Source organism: Vulpes lagopus, chromosome 4 (genome assembly GCF_018345385.1).
Source record: "Vulpes lagopus strain Blue_001 chromosome 4, ASM1834538v1, whole genome shotgun sequence".
Lineage (NCBI taxonomy): Eukaryota > Metazoa > Chordata > Mammalia > Carnivora > Canidae > Vulpes > Vulpes lagopus.
In genome coordinates, this window is record NC_054827.1 from 32,475,161 (window position 1) to 32,499,983 (window position 24,823).

At 51.3% G+C, this 24,823-nt stretch overlaps 1 protein-coding gene across 8 annotated transcripts in view; it reads right to left on the bottom strand.

The window, feature by feature from the left end:
- Positions 1 to 2,111: 2,111 nt before the first annotated feature.
- FGFR1 (fibroblast growth factor receptor 1) overlaps positions 2,112 to 24,823 on the bottom strand; it is a 49,186-nt gene continuing 26,474 nt past the window's right edge. For 2 of the 8 annotated variants that reach the window (XM_041751637.1, XM_041751638.1), the window contains exons 3-18: positions 18,947 to 19,213; positions 17,441 to 17,530; positions 16,998 to 17,170; positions 13,603 to 13,726; positions 12,696 to 12,886; positions 10,549 to 10,693; positions 8,397 to 8,599; positions 7,215 to 7,360; positions 6,906 to 7,027; positions 6,343 to 6,453; positions 5,631 to 5,821; positions 4,473 to 4,595; positions 4,177 to 4,247; positions 3,528 to 3,665; positions 3,287 to 3,392; positions 2,112 to 3,186 (exon numbers count right to left, since the gene is read on the bottom strand). In XM_041751637.1, the coding sequence (XP_041607571.1) occupies positions 3,010 to 3,186; positions 3,287 to 3,392; positions 3,528 to 3,665; positions 4,177 to 4,247; positions 4,473 to 4,595; positions 5,631 to 5,821; positions 6,343 to 6,453; positions 6,906 to 7,027; positions 7,215 to 7,360; positions 8,397 to 8,599; positions 10,549 to 10,693; positions 12,696 to 12,886; positions 13,603 to 13,726; positions 16,998 to 17,170; positions 17,441 to 17,530; positions 18,947 to 19,213 (2,378 nt within the window). In that variant the 3' untranslated portion in view covers positions 2,112 to 3,009. The remainder of the gene's footprint in view (positions 3,187 to 3,286; positions 3,393 to 3,527; positions 3,666 to 4,176; positions 4,248 to 4,472; positions 4,596 to 5,630; positions 5,822 to 6,342; positions 6,454 to 6,905; positions 7,028 to 7,214; positions 7,361 to 8,396; positions 8,600 to 10,548; positions 10,694 to 12,695; positions 12,887 to 13,602; positions 13,727 to 16,997; positions 17,171 to 17,440; positions 17,531 to 18,946; positions 19,214 to 24,823) is intronic. The other 6 variants (XM_041751636.1, XM_041751635.1, XM_041751634.1 and 3 more) reach the window with 6 other exon arrangements.

Below are 24,823 nucleotides of genomic sequence, written 5' to 3' on the forward strand. Positions count from 1 at the left end.
CTGAGGGAGTGGAGGGGAAGGCCATGCCAGCTTGCTACAAAGCTTTCTCCTTTCCTGCTGTTCTCTGCAGATGCCCATACCTTAGCTGTGTCAGCTGCTAATCTCACTGGGTATGAGTTTAGACGGCTTTTAGAAGCAAGCTTCAGTGATGTCAGATTTGGCCTACATCTCCTACATAGAGAATTTTGCTACAATGCAGAGGTGCTGGTGGCACTTGTACAGACCTGCGCTTGTGCCATGCCCAATTCTGTACCTCGGTCCTTATGGTACCAGTCACATTGGTGACATCAAATAATACACTAGGATGCTAAAGATTGGCCAGTCCCCATCAGTTAGCTCACATAGGTAAGGAAGGTCAGACTAATGGAGCCTGGAAGCAGATGGGCACCTGCCCTGCCGGTAACAGGGACTGTGGCCTGCTGGCTCCTCCCAGTGGTGGCTGAGAGGCACAGCGGCTCCACTGTCTCGAGACAGATTCCTTGCTTCATCTGAGGCCCAGGCTTTCTTGAGGATCAATATAGTACATTAGTGGTGCCAAGGGACTGAGGATCCCCAGTTTGTGGCAATTAGAAAAGGTAGAAAGGCGGTATTGATTAATGCTGTGATGAAGCCAGACCCTCATATTTTAACCCTCTGGAAACCAGACAGATTCAGTGCCTTTGACAGCATGACGTCTTCATTAGATAAACTGGATTCCTTTCCTCAGGAGACCCAATCTAGTTATCTAAGTAAAATGGCCATTTCATTTTTCTCTCAGGTCAATTTTACTATCTTTTATTTGACAGCCAGCTCAGTCTCTTGGGAAATTTGTGGGTGATCTGAGTAGTAACAGCAAGGACATCACGGTTATAACAACAGTGCCTTGTATTTCTCCGGCATCTTTCCCGCAGGTGCTTAAAGCCCTTTAAAGATTCTTCATCCATGCCCAGGACATCGCTTCAAGAGAGGGCCAAGGCAGAAATCATCATTAGGGTTTTACAAGGAAAAGACACCACTCTAAGGTCTCAAAGCAAATGATTTTAAGAGCAGAAATTCAGTTCTTGGCTCTGTTCACCAAATTATGCCTTCTTTAAACACAAACTGTAATATGTTGACAGACGCATATTTACAGAGAGACACAAGGATAAAAGAGAACTTACAACAGTGGCCAACACTGCAGCTGCCCCAAATAGCTCTAGCTAGCTCAGAAAGGAAATGCAAGCGGATCGCGCTCTTTTGTACTTAGCGTAATCCCGCAGAACAGTGAGTCAGCTCTAGGGGCGGGGCAGGGTTCTAGCAGGGTCCGCGCTGAGGTCTGAGGAGCAGAGATCCTCGTGCAGAGCGCAGGGATCACCAGCAGGGGGCAGAGAAAGCACATTTCCAAGCAGCCAAAACCCAAACATTCAGAGAATTTTTCCCCCTTTTCCTGGGGGATGGGGTGGAGTTTGTACAGGAAGGACTACAGGAAGCCAAGATCTGCGATAGTTCCAACACATGAAGTCTGGTCACAGATACAGATAGAATGGGGGTGTGTGTGTGAAGTGGGGGGTGGCTGTGGGAATCGTGACCAGAGTAAGCCGAGAAACATGAAGCTGAACGAATGTCAAACTGATGACAAGTTTTTAGGTGACAAGTTTTTCCTCACACAGAAGCACAGACAAAACCACACCCACATAAAGGGCTAGACGGAACTCTGGATTTGAGTTTCCTCAGGCCCTTGGTCCCGTGATCCTTAGCTTTCCCCTTAAATCACTTTAGCTCTCCCCCTCTCGGCTATTCCCAGGTAGGCCCCCAGCACCCCTCCTGACCCTCCAGCCCCACCCACACCCACCCGTCTCCTCTGAGGAAACACTCTGTGGTTGAGGGCCTTGGCTCTGGGCCCAGTGCCTCCAGGGCACTGACAGGAGGTTCCTGCCCCCCTACACAGACGTCCTTTCCCGCCTTCCCAAAAAAGCATCAGAGTGGTAGGAGGTTTGTCCTGGAGGTCTTGGTGTCAGGACCTAAGGGGAAGAGGTTAGGAGGGCACTGAAGGGAGCCAGGGCACCCTCTGGACAGAAACGGCTCCAGGGGACCACCAGGCTTTTTCCTTCTCAGCTGACATTCTCTCCCTTGTCACACAGCCCATATAAAAATGAAGCAGCAGCAATTTTTATTGAGGGACCTAAACTGAAAATAGGTTTAGAACATAATTTAAAAAAATAAAACAGCAAAAGTAGCAAAAAATATATGACCTTTTTAAAAACATTTTCCTTTTTTTTTTCTTTGTTTTTAATATATAGCAACTGATGCCTCCCAGCCACCAGGAGCATCTTACCCAAGGGGTAAATCTCTGGTAACGACCCTTTTAAAAAGACATGTAAATATATACTCAGATTTATACACTTTGTGTTTTCTTCATAGCTATGTACAATGCCCCCCATTTGGGGCTGGGCCCCAGGGCCACGACACTGCTCCCTGCCTCTGCCTCCCCACCCTCTGGTACCAGGTATTTGGTCAGCAAAGCAAATTAGTATCGGAATTAATAAGCCACTGGCACCATCTATCTGGAGCAGAGGTTGCCTTCAGCCGAGGCCCGTCAGCCGAGGCCCGGAAGCACTGGCCTCCCCTCGCTACTGCTTTGGCCCTGAGGACGAGGCCCCTTGCCATCAGAACTCAGGCTTACAGGTTACTGGAAACAGACAAAACCAATGCAGGAAAGCTCAGTCAGCTCTCGCTTGCGTGCCTGCTTGGCTTGGCTCCCACTCCCTAGCCCTCTGGGCAGAGCCAGGTGGCGGGAGGGGTCTTGGTCCAACACGTGGGAGGGAACGAAGTGGCCATGAGCAAGTACCTGCCTCTCTGCTCTTCTCTCTCACAAGCAGGTTGAGAGGAGGACGGAGAGGTGAACTCCATGGGGTGAAGGCCTCAGGTAGGTAGCTGGCTCCTGCCAGCAGGAAAGGGGCAGATGGGAAGGCAGTGAGTCCCACAGGGAGGGGTGGGGGGTGAGGGTGACAGCTGATGAGGGGGTCTGGGCAGGAGGGACGGGGGTGCTAGTCAGCGTCGTTTGAGTCCGCCATTGGCAAGCTGGGCTGGGTGTCGGGGCAGACACGGCTCCTCAGGCAACGGCTCATGAGAGAAGACGGAATCCTCCCCCGAGGAGCAGGTGGAGCTTCGGGTGTCAGGGAAGCTCGGGGAGTACTGGTCCAGGGGCACTGACAGGTCCAGGTACTCCTGTGCAAGGAGAGACACAAGATCCGGCACCCTGCCCCCTGAGGCAGTGCTCACTTACAGGGCTGCACCTAACTGAAGGCCTAGGATAGGACAGCCTCACCTGGTTGGAGGTCAAGGCCACGATGCGATCCAGGTCTTCCACCAGCTGCTTGAAGGTAGGTCTCTGAGAGGGCACTGCATGCCAGCAATCCCGCATCATCATGTACCTGGGACAGAAGGACAGACACAGGCTCGTGCTGAGGAACGACTAGGAAGGGCTGCTTTCTCTAGCTAAGCCCCCTTCTGCCTCCACTCCTCCCCCAGGGCCTGGCTCGGGACCTCAGGGGTCTGCCCATGCTTACAGCTCATTGGTGCAGTTACTGGGCTTGTCCATTCGATGACCCTCCTTCAGCAGCTTGAAAAGCTCCTCCACAGGCACACCAGGATACGGGGAGCCTCCCAGAGTGAAGATTTCCCAAAGGAGCACCCCAAAAGACCAGCTGTGGATGAGCAGCACAGAGCCATTGGGTCTTATGGGCACAGAACTAGGCCAGCCTCGAATCCTTCCCATCTCTCCCTGAGCACACCCTCCCGACCCTCCCCTCCCCCAGAGCCAGTGCTGGAGAACACACTGCCCTTTCAGCCTCCACTGAGCCAACAAAGCACATGGACACATAACAATGTTTTGTTCTCCTCACGATGGAAGGAGACCCCCATATCAAGCCAGAGGGGACTGCAGGACTCTGCTGGAATTCTCTTTACCAAGGATCTCTGGTCATTGCTGCTGCTGCTGCTGCTTCTTTTTTTTTTTTTAAGATTTTATTTATTTATTCATGAGAGACACACAGAGAGAGAGAGAGGCAGAGACACAGGCAGAGGGAGAAACAGGCTCCCTATTGGGAGCCCAATGCAGGACTCAATCCCAGGACCCCGGGATCATGACCTGAGCCAAAGGAAGAGGCTCAACTACTGAGCCACCCAGGCACCCCTTATCGCTTCTTTCAAACTCACACGTCACTCTGGTGGGTGTAGATCCGGTCAAACAAGGCCTCAGGTGCCATCCACTTCACAGGCAGCCGGCCCTGCAAGTGGCATGAGGGAGGTAAGGGGTAGCTTGGGACTGTGCAATGTGGTACCAAGCAGGGGCACACATGGGACAGGATGTGGGGAGGAGGACGCGTGCTCAGTTCATCCCATCAAGCAAGGCACCTGAGCTGGGTCTCAGCCTGGGGATTGAAAGGGGAGAGTGCCTAATGGACAGAGTCCCAGGAGAAGGACCCGTGCCCAGGTCTGGCCTCAGCACTTACGTTGGTTGTCTTTTTATAGTAGTCGATGTGGTGAATGTCCCGTGCAAGGCCAAAGTCTGCGATCTTCATCACGTTGTCCTCCGTCACCAGCACATTCCTGGCAGCCAGGTCTCGGTGTATGCACTGTGGAGAGAGGAGGCTGTCCCTCTTTGCCGGTGCTCAGACTCTATCAGCCTCTGCCCCAGCACTGATGCTGCCACCCACCGTCGGGCCTTCCCCCTGCCCACACCACTAGGTGTGGCTAGGTCGAGGCTAGGAGATCCCACGCTTCCACTTCAAAGCCAGCCATCCCAACACTTCCAGCTCCAGGCACCTCAATCACATTAGCAAACCCTCAGCCTGGGTCTCCTGTGCCACTCCTCCCAACTCTAAGCTCTGGATCTGCACCCAGGGAGGCTGAACCCAGATGCTTCTGTCCAGTCTGTGCAATGTGTGCTCTTATACCCCAGTTCCCCAGCTGCAGTACATCCACAGTGGGCTGGGGCTCAGGCAAAGCATCTGTTTACTGAGCACCAAAACCATACTCGATGCCATCACACATGATGTCATTGCACCCCATAACCAACCCCCAACACAGGCTTGTCGTTCTTTCTTCCTCTTAAAGATTTTATTATTTATTTATTTATTTATTTACTTATTTTTTTGAGAGAGAGAAAGAGAGAGAGGGAGAGAGAGAGAACTCAAGCATAAGCAGTGGGGAGGAGCAGAGGGAGAAAGACAAGCAGGTTCCCCACTGAGCTCTGAGCCCAAAGAGGGGCTCGATCCCAGGACCCCAGGATCATGCCCCTGGGCTGAAGGCAGATGGTTAATTGAGCCACCCAGGAGCCCCTATTCTTTAGTTTAGAGATGTCTAAGTAGCTGCCTAGGCACAGACAGAAAGTGGCAATGCACAGATTAGAACCTTATCCAGTGTAAAACAAACAAACAAACAAACAAACAAACAAACAAACAAACAAACAAAAACCTTAACCAGTTGGATCCGAAGGCCACAAGGCTACCTACACCAGCTATCCTGACTGATGTCCCTGAAAACCTAAGACAGCACAAGCAGGTGGTGCTATAGATGTCTACACCCCAGATTCAAAGTCATACCTTGGAGGACAAGGAAGGCTCAATTCCCACCCCAACTTCACCTAAGGGAACCTTCAGGTACCATACCTTCTTTGAGGCAAGATATTCCATGCCTCGGGCCACCTGATAGGCGCAGGATACCAGGTCCTTGGAGGACAGCTGCTCCTCTGGGTTGTGGCTGGGATTGTAACAGTACTCCAGCCCAGGAGGCCTCCGGGCCTGCAGGTACTCCCGTAAGTTGCCTTTGGAAGCATACTCCACGATGACGTACAAGGGACCTGGGAGCGAGGAAAGAAGGGCCATCAGGGCGGGTGGGCAGGTGCCCCGGGCCAGCCTTACCCTGAGGAAGCCCCACACCCAACCATACACCATGTGTTTGTTCCCCAATCCTAACCACCTTTAGGGAGCCTGGGTAGTTCATCCCCAGAAAGCCAAGGAAATGATTCTTCCCAGAATACTCCAGGAAGTTCCCAAGAAAAGCTCGGGGGGGGGGGGGGGGGCGCGGGCAGGAGGAAGAACCCTAATTTAGATCACACGTGATTCTCCCCCCACACACTGTATGAATCTAGGTACTTGTATTCTCCGATGGGCGCCAATGGGCATCAGCTCAGACTCCAACTACTGCTAAACTGGCCTCTCCTCTTACCCTCCTTCTTCCTTCCCTAAGCGTAGCTGAGATGCCTGGTCACTGATTATCACACCGCCCCGGCAGGCACTGCTATCTGAGTGGGAGGCCCAGGTTCTCAGCTGAGACCATAGGCCAGCCGGGGTGGGAGAGCAGGCCTTGCTTGGTGCTTACCGTCCTGCGTGCACGCCCCCAGCAGGTTGATGATGTTCTTGTGCTTTCCGATCATCTTCATCATCTCCATTTCTGAGATCAGGTCTGACAGGTCTTTCTCTGTAGCATCCGCTTTACACACAAACCAGGACACGAGACTCATTTACTTGGAAGGGAGGCCAAGGAGGGAAGCAAAGGGGGAGGGGATGGCATGTATGCTGGAGGAGGCCCTGTTCTCCCGGACTGGCTTCTCTCCTCCCCATTTCACGCCCAAATCGACAGTCCCTTCCCCATTATGTGAGCTACTGGCAATAGGTGCTCATGTGCAGGGTGGAGGACAGGATGAGAAAAAGCAGCTAACGATGGGATCTGGAATAAACAGCTGACTGCACCACAGCCCAGATTGATGCCAAGGGACAAAGGGAGATGGCTAAGAATGCCCTTCCCAGGCAAGGCTAAGCCAGCCATGTAGTGGGTGTGGACAGTGCCAGGGCACCGGAGAGAATGTTCTACATGGCCCAAGGCCCAGAGTTTGCTTGGGAAAGGAAGGGATCATTTTTTGCAAGGAGACAAACATCACTTACACTTCAACATCTTCACGGCCACTTTGGTCACACGGTTGGGTTTGTCCTTGTCCAGCCCAATGGCCTCTGCCAATACCACCTGCCCAAAGCAGCCCTCTCCCAGGGGTTTGCCTAAAACCAGCCTTTTGGGGGAAAAAATGGTGGTGTGAGTTGGGGCTGGTACAGTTTCAACCTTAGGACATCCCATCTCCACCCCTCCATATTCTATCCAATTGAGAGCAGAAAGCATCAATTGTTATTTCTGAATGCATCTGGTAACACCTTTGGGGGTGGGGGGATGGACTTCCTCAGAGTCTGACAAAGTATCACCTGTCTCGAGGCAGTTCCCAGCGAGGGTCTTCGGGAAGCTCATATTCAGAGACCCCAGCCAGCATGGGTGTTCCACTTGAGGAGAGACGTGAGGGCCGAACCAGCAGAACCCCAGAGTTCATGGATGCACTAGAATCAGCCGACACCTGCAGGGAAGTGTGGGGTCACCCTTCTAACGAGGATGGGGTTGGGGTTGAGCAGCAGCAGAGTCCTACCATTCCTAGTCAGGGCTTTCCACCAATGGCAGAGGTATGCATCTGTTATCTGATGTTCTCTCTCCAGCACAGAGTGGCAGGAAGACCACAAGAAGTCTGAAGACCTAAGTTCTAAAGCTGACTTATTTTTGCCACCAGCTAGCCTTTTCACTTACCTTTAACACAAGCAGACCAAATCTTGCTCTTCCAGACCGACATATAACCTATCATCGCAATCACAACTCTATCCTTGTCTCCATTCTTTGTGAAAACTCTGCCTCAGATTATGGATCCCCCCCCCCCTTTTATTTAAGATTGTATTTATTTGGGAGAGTGAGCAAATGAGAGCACCAGCAGTGGGGAGAGGGAGAAGCAGTACTCCTCGCTGAGCAGGGAGCCTGACACGGGGCTTGATCCCAGGACTCTGGGATCATGACCTGAAGTGAAGGCAGAGGTTTAACCTACTGAGCCACCCAGGCGCCCTAGATTATGGACTCCTAACTCCCAAAGCACCCTCCAGAATTAGCACAGCTCTGAATGAATGTCCCCTCCTTTCACACGCCTTCACCCTCTGTTCCATTTCCTTGGATGAGAGGAGGGTGGCATCCTGAAGAGGGAGAGGCCTCCTGGCACCTGACTCAGGTCCTCTTCTCCATCTTTGTATACCTCTAACTGGCCCTCAGGGACTGTTCAAAAGTACAGGATGAGTTGCACATCAGGCCTGTCTAGGGCCTTCTCCTGATCCATGTGCCAGGTGAATAGGGGGCCTGCAGTTGGGGTACGATGGGCAGACTGAATTCATGGGCAAGCATAGCTTGGAACCCACCTTGGGAGCACTTAGGTCATTCCACCGCCCCTGGCCCAGAAGCTAGAAAGCCAAGCTGGTTGGGCACAGAGGAGAGGACAGGGCATTCAATGGTCCCGGAGGAACCCTGGGGGCCCAGGGAGAGAAGGTGGTGCAGAGTGTACAGACCCCCTATCTACTTTCTGTTACCTGTCTGCGCAGAGGGATGCTCTTGGCCAGCTTGTGCACAGCCATTTGGCTGTGGAAGTCGCTCTTTTTGGTGCCACTCTTCATCTTGTAGATGATGACAGAGCCCACCATGCAGGAGATGAGGAAGGCCCCTGTGCAGTAGATGATGATCTCCAGGTATAGGGGCGAGGTCATCGCTGCTGGCCTCTCTTCCAGGGCTGAGTCAGTGTGGACAGGGTGTTAGCAAACTCTGGGGGCCCAGCTTCATAAGAAAAACCACCCCCATCTCCTGTCCTCCGAGAATTTTCAGGGCAGACAGGAACCAAGTTAGGTCCCAGCTGGGACCGAGCTCTGGCACCGAACCTTTGAGTCTTCCTGATCCTGACTCAAATCCACCAAGAGGAATGGATTAGAACTATACCACTACCTGGGGTCCATGCTCACTCATTCAGGAGCCCACCTTGCTCAGGCGGAGGGCTCCTTACTCAGGAGCCCTCCCATTTGGCCTACTGGGATCCATGGGTATCAGGTACCCATCAGGGCTTGCTCAGTCTCCTCATGGAAACCTGGGCCTTCTCCACAGAGTCCCAGCACCGAGTATATTCACCTATCACATGGGACAGATGACCCACTTATGAGTCCTTGGTCCTTGACAGCCCGTGAGCATCCCTGAGGGCCAGACTGGCACCGTGCTCATTCCCACATGCGCAGCGCCTGGCATATTGTGACACATAATGAAGACAAGGAGGAGAGGGAGGGAACCCAGCCTGTGTCCTGATGATATCTCACTTCCTGCCTATGCCATGTGGGTCAGGTCAGACATGTAAATATTTGCACCTAGCTACGCCACAGGCAAAAATAACTTCATTTCCAATCACGTCTGGACTGCTTGAGATGAGAACATAAGCTCCGCTGCACTTGAGAATTCTACTCAGGCCCTTACTCCTAAAACTGATTAAGGAAATTGGGGGAGGAGGCATCACTTATCCTTGTCCTCCATCTTCCACTTGGAATCTAGCCTGGTTCCACAGAAGCCCATCCAACTCAATCTACCCATCCCTTGCTCATGAGAAGCTGAGAGGCTTCCCAAAGGCTCTGTCCCCACCAGTGTGAGTGCCCCTCTTCCTTGCATGGCTTTCTCCCAAAGACACCAGCCAGCCAGCCAGCCAGCCAGCCAGGGGACCACACCCTACCCCCCCGCCGAAAGAGGTGCAAGGTGTGGCCCAAGATGGAACCCAACGCACTCCCCAGCCTGACAAGGAGACAGCAGAGCTAATAACAAGAGGAAGTGTTTCTGTTTTTCTCTCTCTCTGGTGGGGACACATGAAGACAACCACGTGGGAGCACACACAGGACAAAGACAGTGACGGGGTAAAAACAGAACGCTTCTCTGCCTCAAGCAGGTTTGTTCTCAGATCCCGTGGGGCAGGCAGGGCAGAGGAAGAGAGAGGAAGAGGTCAGTATATCAGCAGCAACAGGAGGAGCACAGCGCCCAGACCCACTGCAGGACGCTCACAAGCAATGATGAACAACCCACCACCTCAGCAGGCTGCAGGCTCCTTCCTTCCTGATCCAACTCACAGACCTTCACTCTTAGGAGCCAGAGATGATAAATGGGCACCACTGAGTCCCATGTGGCCTCCCAAGTCAGGCCTTACTTGAATAAGACTCCAGCTCACTCTTCTGGGTGAAATCTCTCTTCTGAGATCAGAGGATGGCAGGGTGAGCTAGCACTGTTCCTTACAAGCAAAAAGAGCCCTCTCTACAGAACATGTCCAGCCTCTCAAGATCTCTGGGACCCACAAAAAAGGATCAGACAAGTCAGGGAAGGCTGCTGGACCCAAGGAGGGAAGGAGCCTGCCCTGCAGGAGAGACCGGCTGCAGGTTAACCCCAGATTCCATGCATGCATCGCATGGGCCAAGGGGGAGATCCAGATGCAGGTACATAGGGGATAGGCCTCCGTGCTCCTGCAGAATGAGGACAGCTCCCGCAAGAGCTGAGAGGATTCAACACTCAAGCTCAGACAAATGGCCAGGGCCACCCACGGGCCCCTGGAGCCCATTGCTCTACCTGTCCTGGCTCTGTGTTTCCCCCGGCCCCACGATGCATGCTCCCCCCGTGCCCATGGCGAGGGCAGGACATCGAGAGGAGAAGTGCAGTGTATACCTTCCAAAACGGTCAACCATGCAGAGTGATGGGAGAGTCCGATAGAGTTACCCGCCAAGCACGTATACTCCCCCGCGTCCTCAAAGGAGACATTTCTTAAGTGAAGCACTTCCATCTCTTTGTCGGTGGTATTAACTCCGGCAGTCTAGAAGAGACAACGGAAGCAAAATGGACAAGCACGGGACGTGAGACCTCTAAAAGACACGGAGGGACGGAGGGAGGAAGAGAAGGGGGAGAAACCGGAGGAAGAAATGCTCCCCAGCGTCTCCTTTGCAACAAGGAACACACAAAAACCACCAGGCAGTGAGACCTGTTAGAGGAAAGACAGTGAGACCCTGAGGGGGGGCTCTGCAGACCTGAGACGCTGCTGGCTGGTTACGACCCTTCACCAGATGCTGGCAGCCCCGGGCCCGTCCAAGCATGCGGGCGGGCGGCGGGCAGCATGGAGAAATGGGGCCCGGTGGCGGGGGGCTGTTTGGTTTCAGGTAGACAAAGTCAGAGGGCACACACAGAAGGGGTGGAAGGGTGCTGTGGACACGCGTACACGCACAAACATGCACACATGTGTGCACACGCACAAACATGCACACATGTGTGCACACGGCCTGCTGGGTTTGCCAGGGGACTCTTGGCCCCTTCTCCTCTCCTGCCATTCAAACCTCGGCCTGCAGCGTCACAGTGTCATTCAGCACGCAGCCAGATGGTCCCCATGAGTACACACACAGCCAAGGGGCACACACAAGGGAGGCACAGAGGGAGCAGACACCAACAAAGTACCGAACCAAAACAGCCTCCCAGGCCGGGTATTTTTCCATGGCTCTGGGCTCTAGAAAATACAGCAGAGTAACAGGGAGAGGTGGGTGCTGGCTTCCCCATCTGCCCCAGCAGCGTGGGGCTTGAATCGAACTCCCAGCACAGGGCCCCGTCCAGCTCCCCATTACCTTTTGCCACAGGTCTGGTGACAGTGAGCCACGCAGACTGGTTAGCTTCACCAATATAATTGGAAACCTTACACACATACTCCCCGCTCTGGGCCTCTGTCACATTGAATAAGGTCAGCACCTCCGCATCCGAGCTATTAATCCCCGAATGCTAGAATAAACCAACGACAAGCCAGTCAGGGGGGCAAATGCTCACACGTGGCCATGCTTTGCTCCCACGCGATGTGAAGGCAGGCCCAGGGCGCTAAGGCGAGGGAAACACCTGTGAGATCTGTCATCTTTCCCCTTTTACTAGGATCAAACAAGTGGCCTTCAAAGGCCCAAAGTGATCTGATCGAAAAATGAATGTAATAGGAAAATCGCGGCTCCCAGTTGAACGCTGTGTCAGACCCTCTCCTCTGGGTCCAGGGCCAGGATTTTGAAGGGAGCCGGTGGCAAGGGCCCAGGCCATGGCCTCATTTTCTACACAGCAGTTTCAGCACCACAGTGAAGAGAAGGGATGGCCAGTAAAACTCCGGGACAGCCAAGCGGGGGTGGGGTGGGGGTTGGGGTGGGGAGTTGGGGGGTGGCCTAACTTCGGCCAGGAGTTAAACACGTTCCCAGCCTCTGCTGACTTCTTATTGCAAGGTCCCTGGGGAATTAGGCAATTACCTTCCCTGGATTAGTGAGGCATTCAGGGGACAAGGGAAGTCTAGGAGTGAGAGGAAAAAGGAAAAAGAGGCCATTACTCCTGACGCTGTTTAGGATTTACCTGCAGCATCTGCTTTTCCAACTCTACCTAAAGAGTCATGCCCTTATCATTCATCCACTTGTTTGCCAGAAAGGACATGACTGGGGAAAATAGGGCAGAATCTGGGAAACATTTGCTGGAAAGGCTTTGGAACCGGGCGATGGAAAGTCATGAGTCCAAATGCCTTCCCTGAGTAGCTGGCCCCAAAGCCTGAGCAAAGTCCCCCTCAAAGCTCTTTAGAAACTGGTAATGCCCACCCCACGCCCAGCCCTCTGTTTCCACTGCACTCCCACTCTGTGGCCTGTCACTGGCTCTGGGGAATGTGGTTAGGTCCCTATTTCAAATGGAACAGGTGTCTGAAGGGTAAGGGATGTGTCCCAGTTGCTGGCACTGAACCGGACCACAGCTAGTTGGGCCCAGGGAGGTTCAGGTCTCCTTCCCAGCACCCAGCCCATGGAGACAGGTGCCAAGATTACCTTCAAGATCTGGACATAAGGCAGGTTGTCGGGACCAATCTTACTCCCATTCACCTCGATGTGCTTGAGCCACTGGATATGCGGCTGTGGGTCACTGTACACCTTACACATGAACTCCACATTGCTGCCCAGGGCCACTGTCTTGTTGGCAGGCAGCCCCGCCTGCAGGATGGGCCGGTGAGGGGACCGCTCTGTGGAGGAAAAGAGAGGAGAGGCTTGTCAGGCCCTGTCATCACCTGCTCCAGGCTGGGATGCTGACAGAGGGCATACCAAAGACCACCAAAGAGAAGAGTGCTCCCCCCTCAGCTTTTCCAGTGGGCAGAGCATTTCCAGTCTCTGCTGGGCCCTGGCCCCTCGATCCTGAGCGGAGGGGAAAAGGTCCCAAGCTCTGAGGAACTTCCTTCGCAAGGCAATGCATCCATTTTCATGGGCACCAGAAGTCTCTCCTGCCTTAATGGAGACCCCTATAACCTCAGTCACACCCCCCAGACCTCCCTAACTAAAATCACAGAGTCATTGCCTTAGTCTGCTCTTCTGCAGAGTAGAAAGAACAGTGCTGGCTTTGCAGAGCCCATGAGAACTGCGGGGGTGTAATGTGCCCAGCAGGCTGCTGGCATCCAGAGAGCAGTAGCCACCAGGATGCTGTATGTGATGCCCTCTCCAGTCACCCCTTGCAGGAGACTGGCCACAGCACCTTTCATCTTTCATGAGTCCTAGTAGCATCCAATCCTCTTAACTAAATGCACAATACAGACACGAGACCTGCTTCAGGTGACAGTCCCATTAAATGCCCCTGCCAGCCTGACTCGACCCCTAAGGAAACCTGGATCCTGTGGCTGTTTTCTTTGCTCTAAGTCCTGCTCTCTTTGCTCTAAGCTCCTTTAACCCTGTTGCGCTGCCTTCTCACCCACGACATCGAGCTGGTAGGTGTGGTTAATGCTGCCATATTCGTTCTCCACAATGCAGGTGTAGTTGCCCTTATCAGAAGGCACCACGGAGTCCATTATGATGCTCCAGGTGGCGTAACGGACCTGAGGGGAAACATGCCAGAGAGCTCCAATGAGGGTCTGAAGTTAAATGGAAGCCAGAGCCATGCAGAAGCATGGGTGCCCTGTGGCACTCACCCTCCAATCCCAGCCCAGAGCACATGGCCTGCATGGCACGGGAGCCAGGACTGGGCAGAGACCGCCACCCTGGTCCGTGTTCACTGTAAGAACGCATCAGGCAGATTGACAGATGGGGATAAAGCACTCTGGAGGTCTGCCTGCCACAGCCAGGGCCATCTGCGATCTGACCTATGTGACTCCTCCATTCTCCCAAATACACTGGGGCTTCCCCCTATTTGCGTGTTCACATCCTGAGTTGCAAAAGCTCCCTAGGAAGACTTCAGCTCTGTCTACCCCTGACCTCTTCTTTTAAAAACCATTTCCTCTGGCCCAACCCTGGGTCAGAATGGCTCTCACTATCCCTCTGTGCACCTGTTGATGTACAGATCATGGCCAGCCTTTTTTTTTTTTTTTTAAAGATTTTATTTATTTGTTTGTTTGTTTGTTTATTTATTTATTTATTTATTTTATATATTTTTTATTTTTTTAAGATTTTATTTATTGATTGATGAGAGACACGGAGAGAGAGAGAGAGGCACAGATATAGGCAGAGGGAGAAGCAGGCTCCATGTGCAGGGAGCTCGATGTGGGACTCGATCTGGAGACTCCAGGATCACAGCCTGCGCCAAAGGCAGACACTCAACCACTGAGCCACCCAGGCCTGCTTTTTATGACAAGGTTCAACGATGCCTGCCATCCTATTAGACTGGAAGTTCTTTGTGGGAAAGAACACTGCTTTGTACCACTCATGGCAGTGCCTTGCATACAGCAAGTGTTTGATCAGTTAATTTATAATGTTTCCCTATTTTTCCTGATCTCTGCTTTTCTTTTCTTTTAAAAGATTTTATTCTTTTAAGCAAGCTCTACACCCAACCTGGGGCTTGAACTCAGAGCCCTGTGACCACAGAGTTGCACGCTCTACCAGCTGAGCCAGCCATGTGCCCTGATCTCTGCTTTCCTTATACCAGATTAATGGGAAAAGAGCAGCTAGGTAAGATGGGATAGCAGGATGATCAGAGTTTAAAGAAAGGATTAGGATGAAGAAGTTCTTGCTAGAAACACAGATGGGCAAAGGACGCAGACAATTCACATGGCCGGAAACAGAAGTTGCTTATTAACATATGAAAATTTGAAACCTGTTAGTAAGTAGAACAATGCACAAGAGAAGAGTGAGTTACTTCTGTCATCTATCAGAGTTGTTGGCTCAGGCATGGTGAGCTTGTCATCCTCATACTCGAGCCATGGGAAGATGAATTTTCTCTTTTTGGGAAAGGAACTGTTACCACAATAAAATTAAAAAAATAAAATCACACCCCAGCTCATTACATCATCCTCCATCAAAGCAAGTATCATAAAAAATATTACATCTTCCTGATGTACTTGGAACTCTACTGCCCAGTATGCTTTCTGGGAAGACGTGTTCAAGAAATGTTCATGTGGCCAGCCCAGTGGCTCAGCGGTTTAGCACTGCCTTCAGCCTAGGGCCTGATCCTGGAGACCCAGGCTCCCTGTGTAGAGCCTGCTTCTTCCTTTGCTGGTGTCTCTGCCTCTCTCTGTGTCTCTCATAAATAAATAAATAAAATCTTAAAAAAAAAAGTTCATGTAATAAAAAAATAAATGAATGAGTAAAATTACCTACTTACCAGGAGAGAGAAAGGTAACGGGAACTATGTATTAAGGGCCTAAAAAAAGGGGCGCCTGGATGGCTCTGTTGATTAAGCGTCTGCCTTCAGCTCAGGTCATAATCCTGGGGTCCTGGGATGGAGCTGAGCGTGGGGCTCAGAGGGCAGTGTGCTCCTCTCTCTCCCTCTCCCCTCCCCCACCATGCATGTTCTCACTCGCTCTGCTCTCTCTCTGAAATAAAGGAAAAATCTTTAAAAAGGGGAAGGTGCTTTAAAAAATGCTTATGCTTTGGTCTAGTAACTTCGCTTCAAGCCACCTGTCCTGGGAGAAGAACATTTAAAATCACCAGCAAAGATTTGTGTTCAAAGATATTCGCCACAGGGACGCCTGGGTGGCTTAGCGGTTGGGCGCCTGCCTTCAGCTCAGGTCATGATTCTGGGATCTGGGATCGAGTCCCACGTCGGGCTCCCTGTGAGGAGCCTGCTTCTCCCTCTGCCTGTGTGTCTCTGCCTCTCTCTCTCTCTCAGTCTGTGTCTCTCATGAATAAATAAATCTTTTTTTTTTTAAAGGTGTAGCAACATTATCTTTTATTGTTTTTTATGATAGTCATACAGAGAGAGAGAGAGGCAGAGACACAGGCAGAGGGAGAAGCAGGCTCCATGCACCGGGAGCCTGACATGGGATTCGATCCCGGGTCTCCAGGACCGCGCCCTGGACCAAAGGCAGGCGCCCAACCGCTGCGCCACCCAGGGATCCCGAATAAATAAACCTTAAAAAAAAAAAAAAAAAAAAAAAAGGTATTTGCCACAATAGTATTAGTAACAGTCAAAAACCAGAAAATGGCAAATATCACAAAACAGGTCATTAAACGAGACATTTTAATAATGAAATACTATATAGTCATGAAAAATTATCTCAAGCACATGGCAAAAGACTCATGTTATAATGTTAACAAGTGACAAATTATATACATTAATGTGATTACATAAGAACCACATACACAGAAAAAAAGACTCTTTTTCTTGAGAGAGAGCGTATGAACATGTGAGGTGGGAGGGCGGAGGGAGAAAGAGAGAATGTTAAGCAGGCTCCATGCCCAGTGCAGAGCCCAACGAGGGGCCTGATCTCACAACCTGAGCAGAAAGAGCTAGACGCTCAACTGACAGCTACCCGGGTGCTCCAAGACCGAAAAGACCTGAAAATTTTATTTGCAGTTTTTTTGTATTTGAAATTTTTCTAAAGCACACTGCGTTTTTTAATTTTATTTTTTTTTAAAGATTTTATTTATTTAATCATGAGAGACACAAAGAGAAAGGCAGAGACACAGGCAGAGGGAGAAGCAGGCTCCTCGCAGGGACCCCAACATAGGACTCCATCCCAAGACCCCAGGATCACAACCTGAGCCGAAGGCAGATGCTCAACCCCTGAGCCAGCCAGGCATCTCTAAAGCGCATTGCTTTTATAGTTAGAAAGTATTACTTCAAACAATTAACAACATATAATAAGGAATTTCTAAGTAGCTTCTCCCCTTCCTCTTATACTCACTTTCACATACATATACACACACACATACCTTGTAGCCTCCAATCCTGTGGTCAGGTTTGAATTCTTTGCCATTTTTCAACCAGCGCAGCGTGGGGTTGGGAGTCCCACTGGAAGGGCATTTGAACTTCACGGTCTTGGCAGCCGGCACCGCATGTAATTTCTTTTCCATCTTTTCTGGGGATGTCCAGTACGGAGCCACGGCTGCCCAGGGAAAGCCAAGAGAGACAGGCAGGGAGCCAGTAAGGCTCAGGAGCAGGGGCCAGGCCAGGACCTGGAGGTGCCCCGCCTCCCTGCCCCACACCTGTGAACAATGCCTGCTCTACTCAGGGCACCCCAGCGATCCCACGGCTAAGCATCATGACCTCATGTGCCCTCTCCTCCCTGTCTCCAAACAATCATCTGAGCCTCCCCCTTCCCACTCCCATCCAACACCAGGCCCCAAGGGCAGTAAGGTAGGAAACAGTGTCTCACGCATACGGTTTGGTTTGGTGTTATCTGTCTCTTTCTCCTCTGAAGAGGAGTCATCATCATCATCGTCGTCCTCTGAGGAGGGGAGAGCATCTATGGGAAGGAGAAGGGGGCAATGAGATCCCTTCCGGGGCAGTGGGCTTCCTATTCCTAGATTGCCATCCACACCCACAGTCAGCCGTAAGCATAAGGCCAGTCCTGTTACAGATGAATGCAGATGCCCATCCCCATACTGGACCCCCGTCCCCTTCTGCCCTTAGTGACAGTCTCTCTGTGGGACTGAAATGGTTTATTTAAGAACTGCATACTCTGTGCCTGTCCCCTGCCTTCCCCATCCCAATGCAGTGCCCCTTTCGGTCCAGAAGCCTCGATATTGGCCAGTCCCATCAGGGACAGCAGGTCCTCTCAACTTTAATTCCACCTTGCATTCAGAGGTTCTCTCAAGTCATCGCCACCCAGATACGCTGGGTCTCAGGACTAGCAGCCAGGGTATCTGTGTATCCTTCTTCAGAAACCCAGACACAGATCTAGGCACAGTATGGCCAGAAACTATTTCTAAAGCCACAGGCTTAGTGTGGGATTCATAGTGGGAATTCATAGTGGGAATTCATAGTGGGAATTTTTCACCATGCATCTGCTAAGGTTTGGGAGCTGCCCCTCACAACCAGAGTAGATAGGGAGCCCACAAGTGCCAACACTTCTCTGCAAGTATCCACCCCTTTTTAAAAGGCCTGACATACACATGTGGCCACCGAAACAGCGTTCATGCCAGATCTTTCTCCAGTCCTTCCTAGTACTTTTGGGAGTCTAGAGGGAAATAAAGGACGCAAGCCTGTCAACTGAGGGGCAGGTTCTAAATGATGCCTGAAGGAAAGGAGAGGGCCAGCCCTCACCTCACCCTAGGATGTAAAGAAAATTTCAGCTCTTCTTTCACCCTAGAGTTGTGCAGACGTCATGTTCTAAAAGTGGCAGATTCCCAAAGTCACCCAGAGCTCTGGGGTTCCCTGGCTGTCCTTAATACAACTTTAGAAGCTGGAGGACAGATGTTTTCTATGAAGCCTGGGAGTATGGCGGTGCACTCGGATCCTTTCCCATCAGAAGAGGGACCTACCTCACCACCTATTCTGGGGCTCTAACCCCTAAGCAAAGTACCAAGTCCAAATGGCAAGGGAATGACAGAATGGAAGCTGGCTGAGTCCCAGGAAGCACCTGGAGATCTGGGCAAGCTATGGTGGAAAAATCAGTGTCTTACGGACCCAAGTATATCAGCAGTCCCTTCTGAGGCAGATCCTGGAAGCCTAGATCTCCGACCTGAGGCCTGCACCACCTGGCCACCCCTCTGAGAGCTAAGCCACGCGGCGGGCGAGGAGCGATGTTAGTGGGCAGCAGTTTCCGAAGCAGAGTGGGGGCAGATCGTGGAAGGGGAGGAGGTTCGCCTCCCCGCAAACCAGCAGAGAGGGTTGGAGGGGTGGATCCAGGGAGAGGGAGAGGGCAGGCTTTGCTACCAACCTGAGACATTGACGGAGAAGTAGGTGGTGTCACTGCCCGAGGGACTGCTGGTCACACAAGCGTAGAGGCCGGAGTCAGCAGGCACGGAATCCCGCACCTCCACCTCCTCCCCCGTGATGCGGGTACGGTTGCTCTCCACCAGCTGCACCCCGTCCCGCAGCCAGTTGATGCTCTGCACATCGTCCCGCAGCCGACAGCGAAGCTGCAGCAGGTCACCAGGGTGGACCAGGAAGGACTCCACTTCCACAGGGGCTCCCCAGGACTGGGCTGCAGCCACCCACAGGGGCCGGGAAGAGGAACCAAGGGATGGGACGGGAAGAGGGGGAAAGGAAACAGGGAGAGACACAAAGGGAATTATGCTAGCTGGCCGCACTGAGCTGCAATGCCCCAGGGGCTACAGAGCCAGGAGGCAGGGAGCTAGAATAGGTGTCAGTGGGAAACTGCTAGCTACCTGGAACTCTACTTCTTCCCTACTCCACTCCCCCAAAGGTCAAAAGAAGAAAGAGGCAAAGCCAGGAAGCAGCCACAGCAGCATTAAGCATTTCATTTCTCTCCATCCAAGGCGGGGCCGGGAGGAGAAGGCCAGCCCTCCCCAAGGGCTTTTTTCTATCCAGATGGTCCCTCCCCCCACACTTGGTTCTTTGCCAAGAATGGCCACTTCCCAGAAAAACACCCCATTTCCTTTGGGCCAGGCCAGCCTCAGTGCTTTTGCTAGTAACAGCTGAGCAAACCCTAGTCCCTCAAAAATCCAGCAGCCCCTACCTAAGTCGAGAGAACGGGGGCTCTGGGGTCAAGTGATTCAGCCGGGAGGTGTCTGGTGCCTCGGTGAGTCAGATGTATAAGATGCATATGTGCAAGAGTCGGCCCAAGCAGAGGTCAGTTCAGGGGAACCTCTGGCTAACAGGTGTCAGGCCAGAGGATTTGGAGCTTTTGACCCTATTAGGAGCAGAGGCCTGCAGCTGCCACCAAGCTCACACTTGCTCTGGCTACAGTAGCCCTCTCACACAAAGCTCCTTTCTCCTCATCCCACTGCAGGGCTCCTCGCCTCAAGCTCCTGTTCCCCTCTCCCAATGTGCAATCACACACACACACATGCATTCCTCTTCACCTCTCTATCCCTGGTTTCGGGTGCTCCATGGCTCACAGGTCTGATGCCACCTGTTCACCCACCCATCCCCTTCCCGACCAGCAACCAGGCACTCGCACTAACAAAGAAGGCCTGGAGCCAGGCACACCCGGAGTCCACTGTCCCAGACTGTTACCTGCTTCCCTGCTCCTGAGTAACTGCAAGCACAGGGGAATGGAGTTTCTATTTCCATTCAGGACATTCCCATGTGTGCCTCCCAGCATCCTCTGCCAACTGTCGTCTGTGTCCCGCCCCCCCCCCCCCCCCCCCGGCCCCGCAAAGGTGTGCTTGTTTCAGCTCACATCTCCACTGCCCTGGGAGCCTCAGGGAGACATGCTCTCTGATGTCTCCACCTCCCCACCTGCCACCCTTCAGGTATTGTGTCCTGCTTGCTCTTAGCTACCCTCCACTTCTCTGCCTGGCTCGGGATTCGGCCTCAAAGCCTCTTCCCACTCCCAGGCTAGGTCAGATGCCCTCCCATGGCACCTGCCACACTGAAGGAAAGTCCCTTTTCTTGACTGAATTCCAAGAGTGGGGACGGGTCATTTTTGCCCTTAAATCCCCAGCACCCCGTATGGTGCTTGTCACACAAGAGTTACCCAATAAACACCTACTGAATAAGGCAAAAAGGACATATGCACTGTTTCCTCATGGTCTTTTCTTTTTAAACGTTCTTTTCTCCTTTTCCACTCTCATTGGAACCAACTCTGCAAATGATGCAGGTTGCTGCTGGAAACCTTACGAAGGAAGGAATGAGGCCTTGGGCACCAGGACAAACAGCTGTTTGCCTCAGAGGGGCCAAAGGCTGTAGGCTCCGACCCTTTTCACCTCCAGGGCTGTCTTACATACCGGGTCAACATGAGTCATCCAAAGTGGGAGTGCTGCTTCAAAAGGGTCTGGAAGCCACTACGCTAACAATCATTTATATTTTTGTGAATTGGGTCAAGAGGAACACCACAAAGGTGAGCAGACCACATAAGTGATTAAAAATAAGCTTTTGTGGGTCTTAAAAAAATGGTTATTCCTTCCACTTTTAATGGTTTGTGGTTTTGCTAAAAGAAGGGAGAAGAAAAGCAGTTCAGATTTGACCCTTAAGAAAAAGGGACACTCCTACTGATCAAATAAATCTCCATTCCCTCCAATGACCTCACTGGTTAAATATTTTGCAGTTCCTGATCTGTATGAGCCATTGGTCAAACAGTAAACTCGGTAAATTCAAATTCTTAGCCTCTGGCATCACAGCCTATTTTGACAGGTCCCGGGGACAAAGAGGTAGTGAGGAGAACACAGGCATTTTCCCAAGAGAAAGTAGCCAAGGGACACTGGCCCCGTGGAGCCTAGCTCTGGCTGATGCTGGTGTGGATCCCTAATATCCCGCTCCCCCACCTTGCAGGAGGATGTGCAAACACAACTCTTCTGCAGGATGTATAAAAGCCTGAAGGACCAGCTTGCTTTCCCCTGCCACTGGAGTTCAAATTCACTTTGATGCTCCAAGCCTTGGGGCGCACCTGCTCCTGAGCCAGACCCTGCACCACCACCACCACCACCCCCCCCCCCCCCCCCCCCGTGTGTAGGATAAAATCTGCTTGACATTCAAGGTTCCTTGAAATCTTCCCCATGGAGACACATAGCCTTCTTCTCTCTACCTTTCCCTTCAAGGCTGGCTGTTCTCCAGACCAAGTGCATTCTTTTCTCATAACAAAACTTCACTTCTGCTCAAGATTGTCAGAGTTGTGATGCTCTATTCTCCCCCACATCCCGCGCTGGTGACAATGCCCAAAGTGCACCATCAAAGCTGGCCAAGAAGCTTGATGTCAATGTCGGCTCCAGTGTTCCTACCCTAACTACCTGTAACAGTTACTGTATGAACCACACAAACTCACACTCAATTACATGCCATCTTGTATTGTTTCTTTTAAAAACATCTTTATTGAGATATATTCACACACCATAAAATTCACCCACTTAGAGTGTATCAGTGTTTTGTTTTTTTAGTATATTCACAGACTTATGCAATCATCACCACAATCTAACTTTACAACATTTTTTATCACCCTCACAAGAAACCCCATACCCAGAAGCAGTGACATGTCATCCCTTTCCCTTCCCCGTGTCTGGACAGCCACTGCTGCTCTGTCTATACATTTGTTGATACTGGATTATTTCATCAGTGGAATCATATGCTATACAATTTTGCATGCACCTTCTTTCATTTAACATAATGCTTGAGGTTTTTCCATGCTGTGGTATGGCTCAGTACTTCATTTCTTTTATTTTTACTTTTTAAAAAAGATTTTATTTATTTATCCATGACAGAGAGTGAGAGGCAGAGACATAGGGAGAGGGAGAAGCTGGAAGCGGGACTCAATCTCAGGACCCCAGGATCACACCCTAAGCCAAAGGCATATGTTCAACCACTGAGCCACCCAGGTGTCCCTACTTCATTCCTTTTAATGGACAAATAATATTCCATTGTATGGATATACCATATTTTATGTACCCATTCATTGGTTGATGGACACCTGGGTATCCCAAGTGCCCATGTCTTCCTCTTCTAAGAAACAGCAAGCATCTCAGAGCAGAACTGCCTGTTTCAATTTTTTCCACAGTGCCTAAAACCATGTCAGGAACAGAAAACACCCAATATGTCTTGAACTGAATTTAGCATCTGGGAAAGGTTAATTTTTAGAGAAACCAAAAATCAACCCACAGCCCTTGGGTTATGGTAGACTTTTTTTTTTCATGGCTAATAGTGCTCTTGGATGTATGTCAATGTCTCTACTTACAAAGCAGGGACAATGCCACTTTCTTCTAGGAGGTGATGGGAAGGTAAGCAAGCACTTGCTGGTTTCCTGGGCCCTGCCTGTCTGCATCGCTGTCCTGAAAAGCAGTCCTGGCCCGGAGGGAGTACAACGTATGGAGGCTGATGCCAAGTCCGTCACTGCTCACAGGCAGCCTATAATAATTCAGTCACTACCCTCCATTCTCCTTTGGTCTTTCTAGTGTTCCCCATTTATGTCCCCCCTGGGAAAGGCCCTTGTATCTGTGGCTCCAGGTCCTCTGAGTGGGCCTCTCTCTGGTCAAGACCAATGGGCCAGGGCTATACCTGTTGTTAGGCATCAGGCGGACACCTTCCTTGGGCTGACCATAAAGGATGAAAAAAAGCCAGTTTATTGTGTGGCCTTTGAAACCACAGTTCTTCTAATCTTAGAGAACCTGATTAATTGGAATGGAGATGCTGTAGGAAAAGGAGACTGAGGACATTTGGTATCTGGATTCTGTGATGACCCTACCCCAGGCTGAAAGCATTTGGCCATTGAGTTAGATTACAACATTGGCTCTTACAAGCTTGAGGCGCAATGTGTTCAAGGTGTGTTGTGTTCTGATGCCCACAGCACAGGGTTGCTGTTCTCATCACTGGAAGCAGGAAGGTTAAGGTTAGGAAGGATTAGGGCTTGACTTGAAGATCCCTAGAGATGAAGGCCGCCAACACCTTGGACAACTCTCCAGAAAACAGAGGTGAACCAAGGTTCCTGCTTGGGTACGTGAATCTGAGACTGAGGAGGCCTCTGGTCCCGAGGCAGGTTCCTGGGACAGGGCAGGTGGCTGGTAAAGGCTGTGTAGTAGGCTGGATCCAGGGACCCCTATTAGTGAGAGTGAAAAGGATCCACACATCAATCACCAATCCTCTCTTGTTTCTCTAACAGAGCCTCTCTATCCCCCAGGGAAAGCCAGGAGCAGATCAAGCACCCACACTTTTTAGTCATCCTCAGGGAAGCAGCTAGAAGGGGGGGGAGGTGTTTCCCAGGCTGCTCTCAAGTCCAGGAACATGATCAATATGAATGGAGTCTCTCTTCCCTTCCTATACACCTCCAATACCAGCGCTTTGTAATCCCCAACAAGCCGATCAGAAGTAGCACTTGGCTTATGGCAGGACTGGCCAGAAATCTCCCACTGTCCTCTACCAGGATCAGATCCAAATGCTGGATTCTGTATCTCTGAGGCTCCTGCCAGCCATGGGACATGGTGCAGGGCAGGGAAATGGAGCCTGTGGGCAGGCCCAAATCCACATGAGCCTTGTCATTCTTATGAGAAATGAGACCCTTGTTCCCAAAAATCAAAGGAGAAGATAAGAAGCTTTCTTCAAAATAGCTACCATTGGGTACTTCTGTGTGTCCTGGTCCATGCAAGGAGAAGAAATGGATTAAACGAAGGAGCAGGAGACCTGTGCCATGCTCTAACCTGGGTCATGGGGTTTATATAACACCTTGACCTATATGAAGCACTTTGTAGTGTAACACAAGACAAATGGAGAACAGGACAACCCAGTACAATCCAACACACAGGCTCTGAACTTACAGAACTTTAATATAGCAGTGTTGAGTTGACAGCAAAAGTTGGACGTAATGGTAGCAAAAGAGGAAGAAGCAATTAGGAATTTAGATGGGGAGTGATAACTTTGGGGGGAGCAGAAAAGGATGGGTTGCTTACAAGCAGGGTTGTACCTGGGGTGAGGAAGTGTGGGAAGGGAGGCTAGAGGATGTCCTACTTGGGACTGGAGGTTCATGGTAGAAGACAGCAAAAAATACTGATTTCAGCCTGTGAGGTTCAGGAATAAATAGAATACAACCACTCAAGAAGTTCCAGGGGGTACAATTTCTCTGCAGGCTATGCAAGCAGACCTTTCATCCCACATGGACAAATACACTTAAAATTTATTTTGAAATGCTACTTCTCTAGCCCTGGTCCCG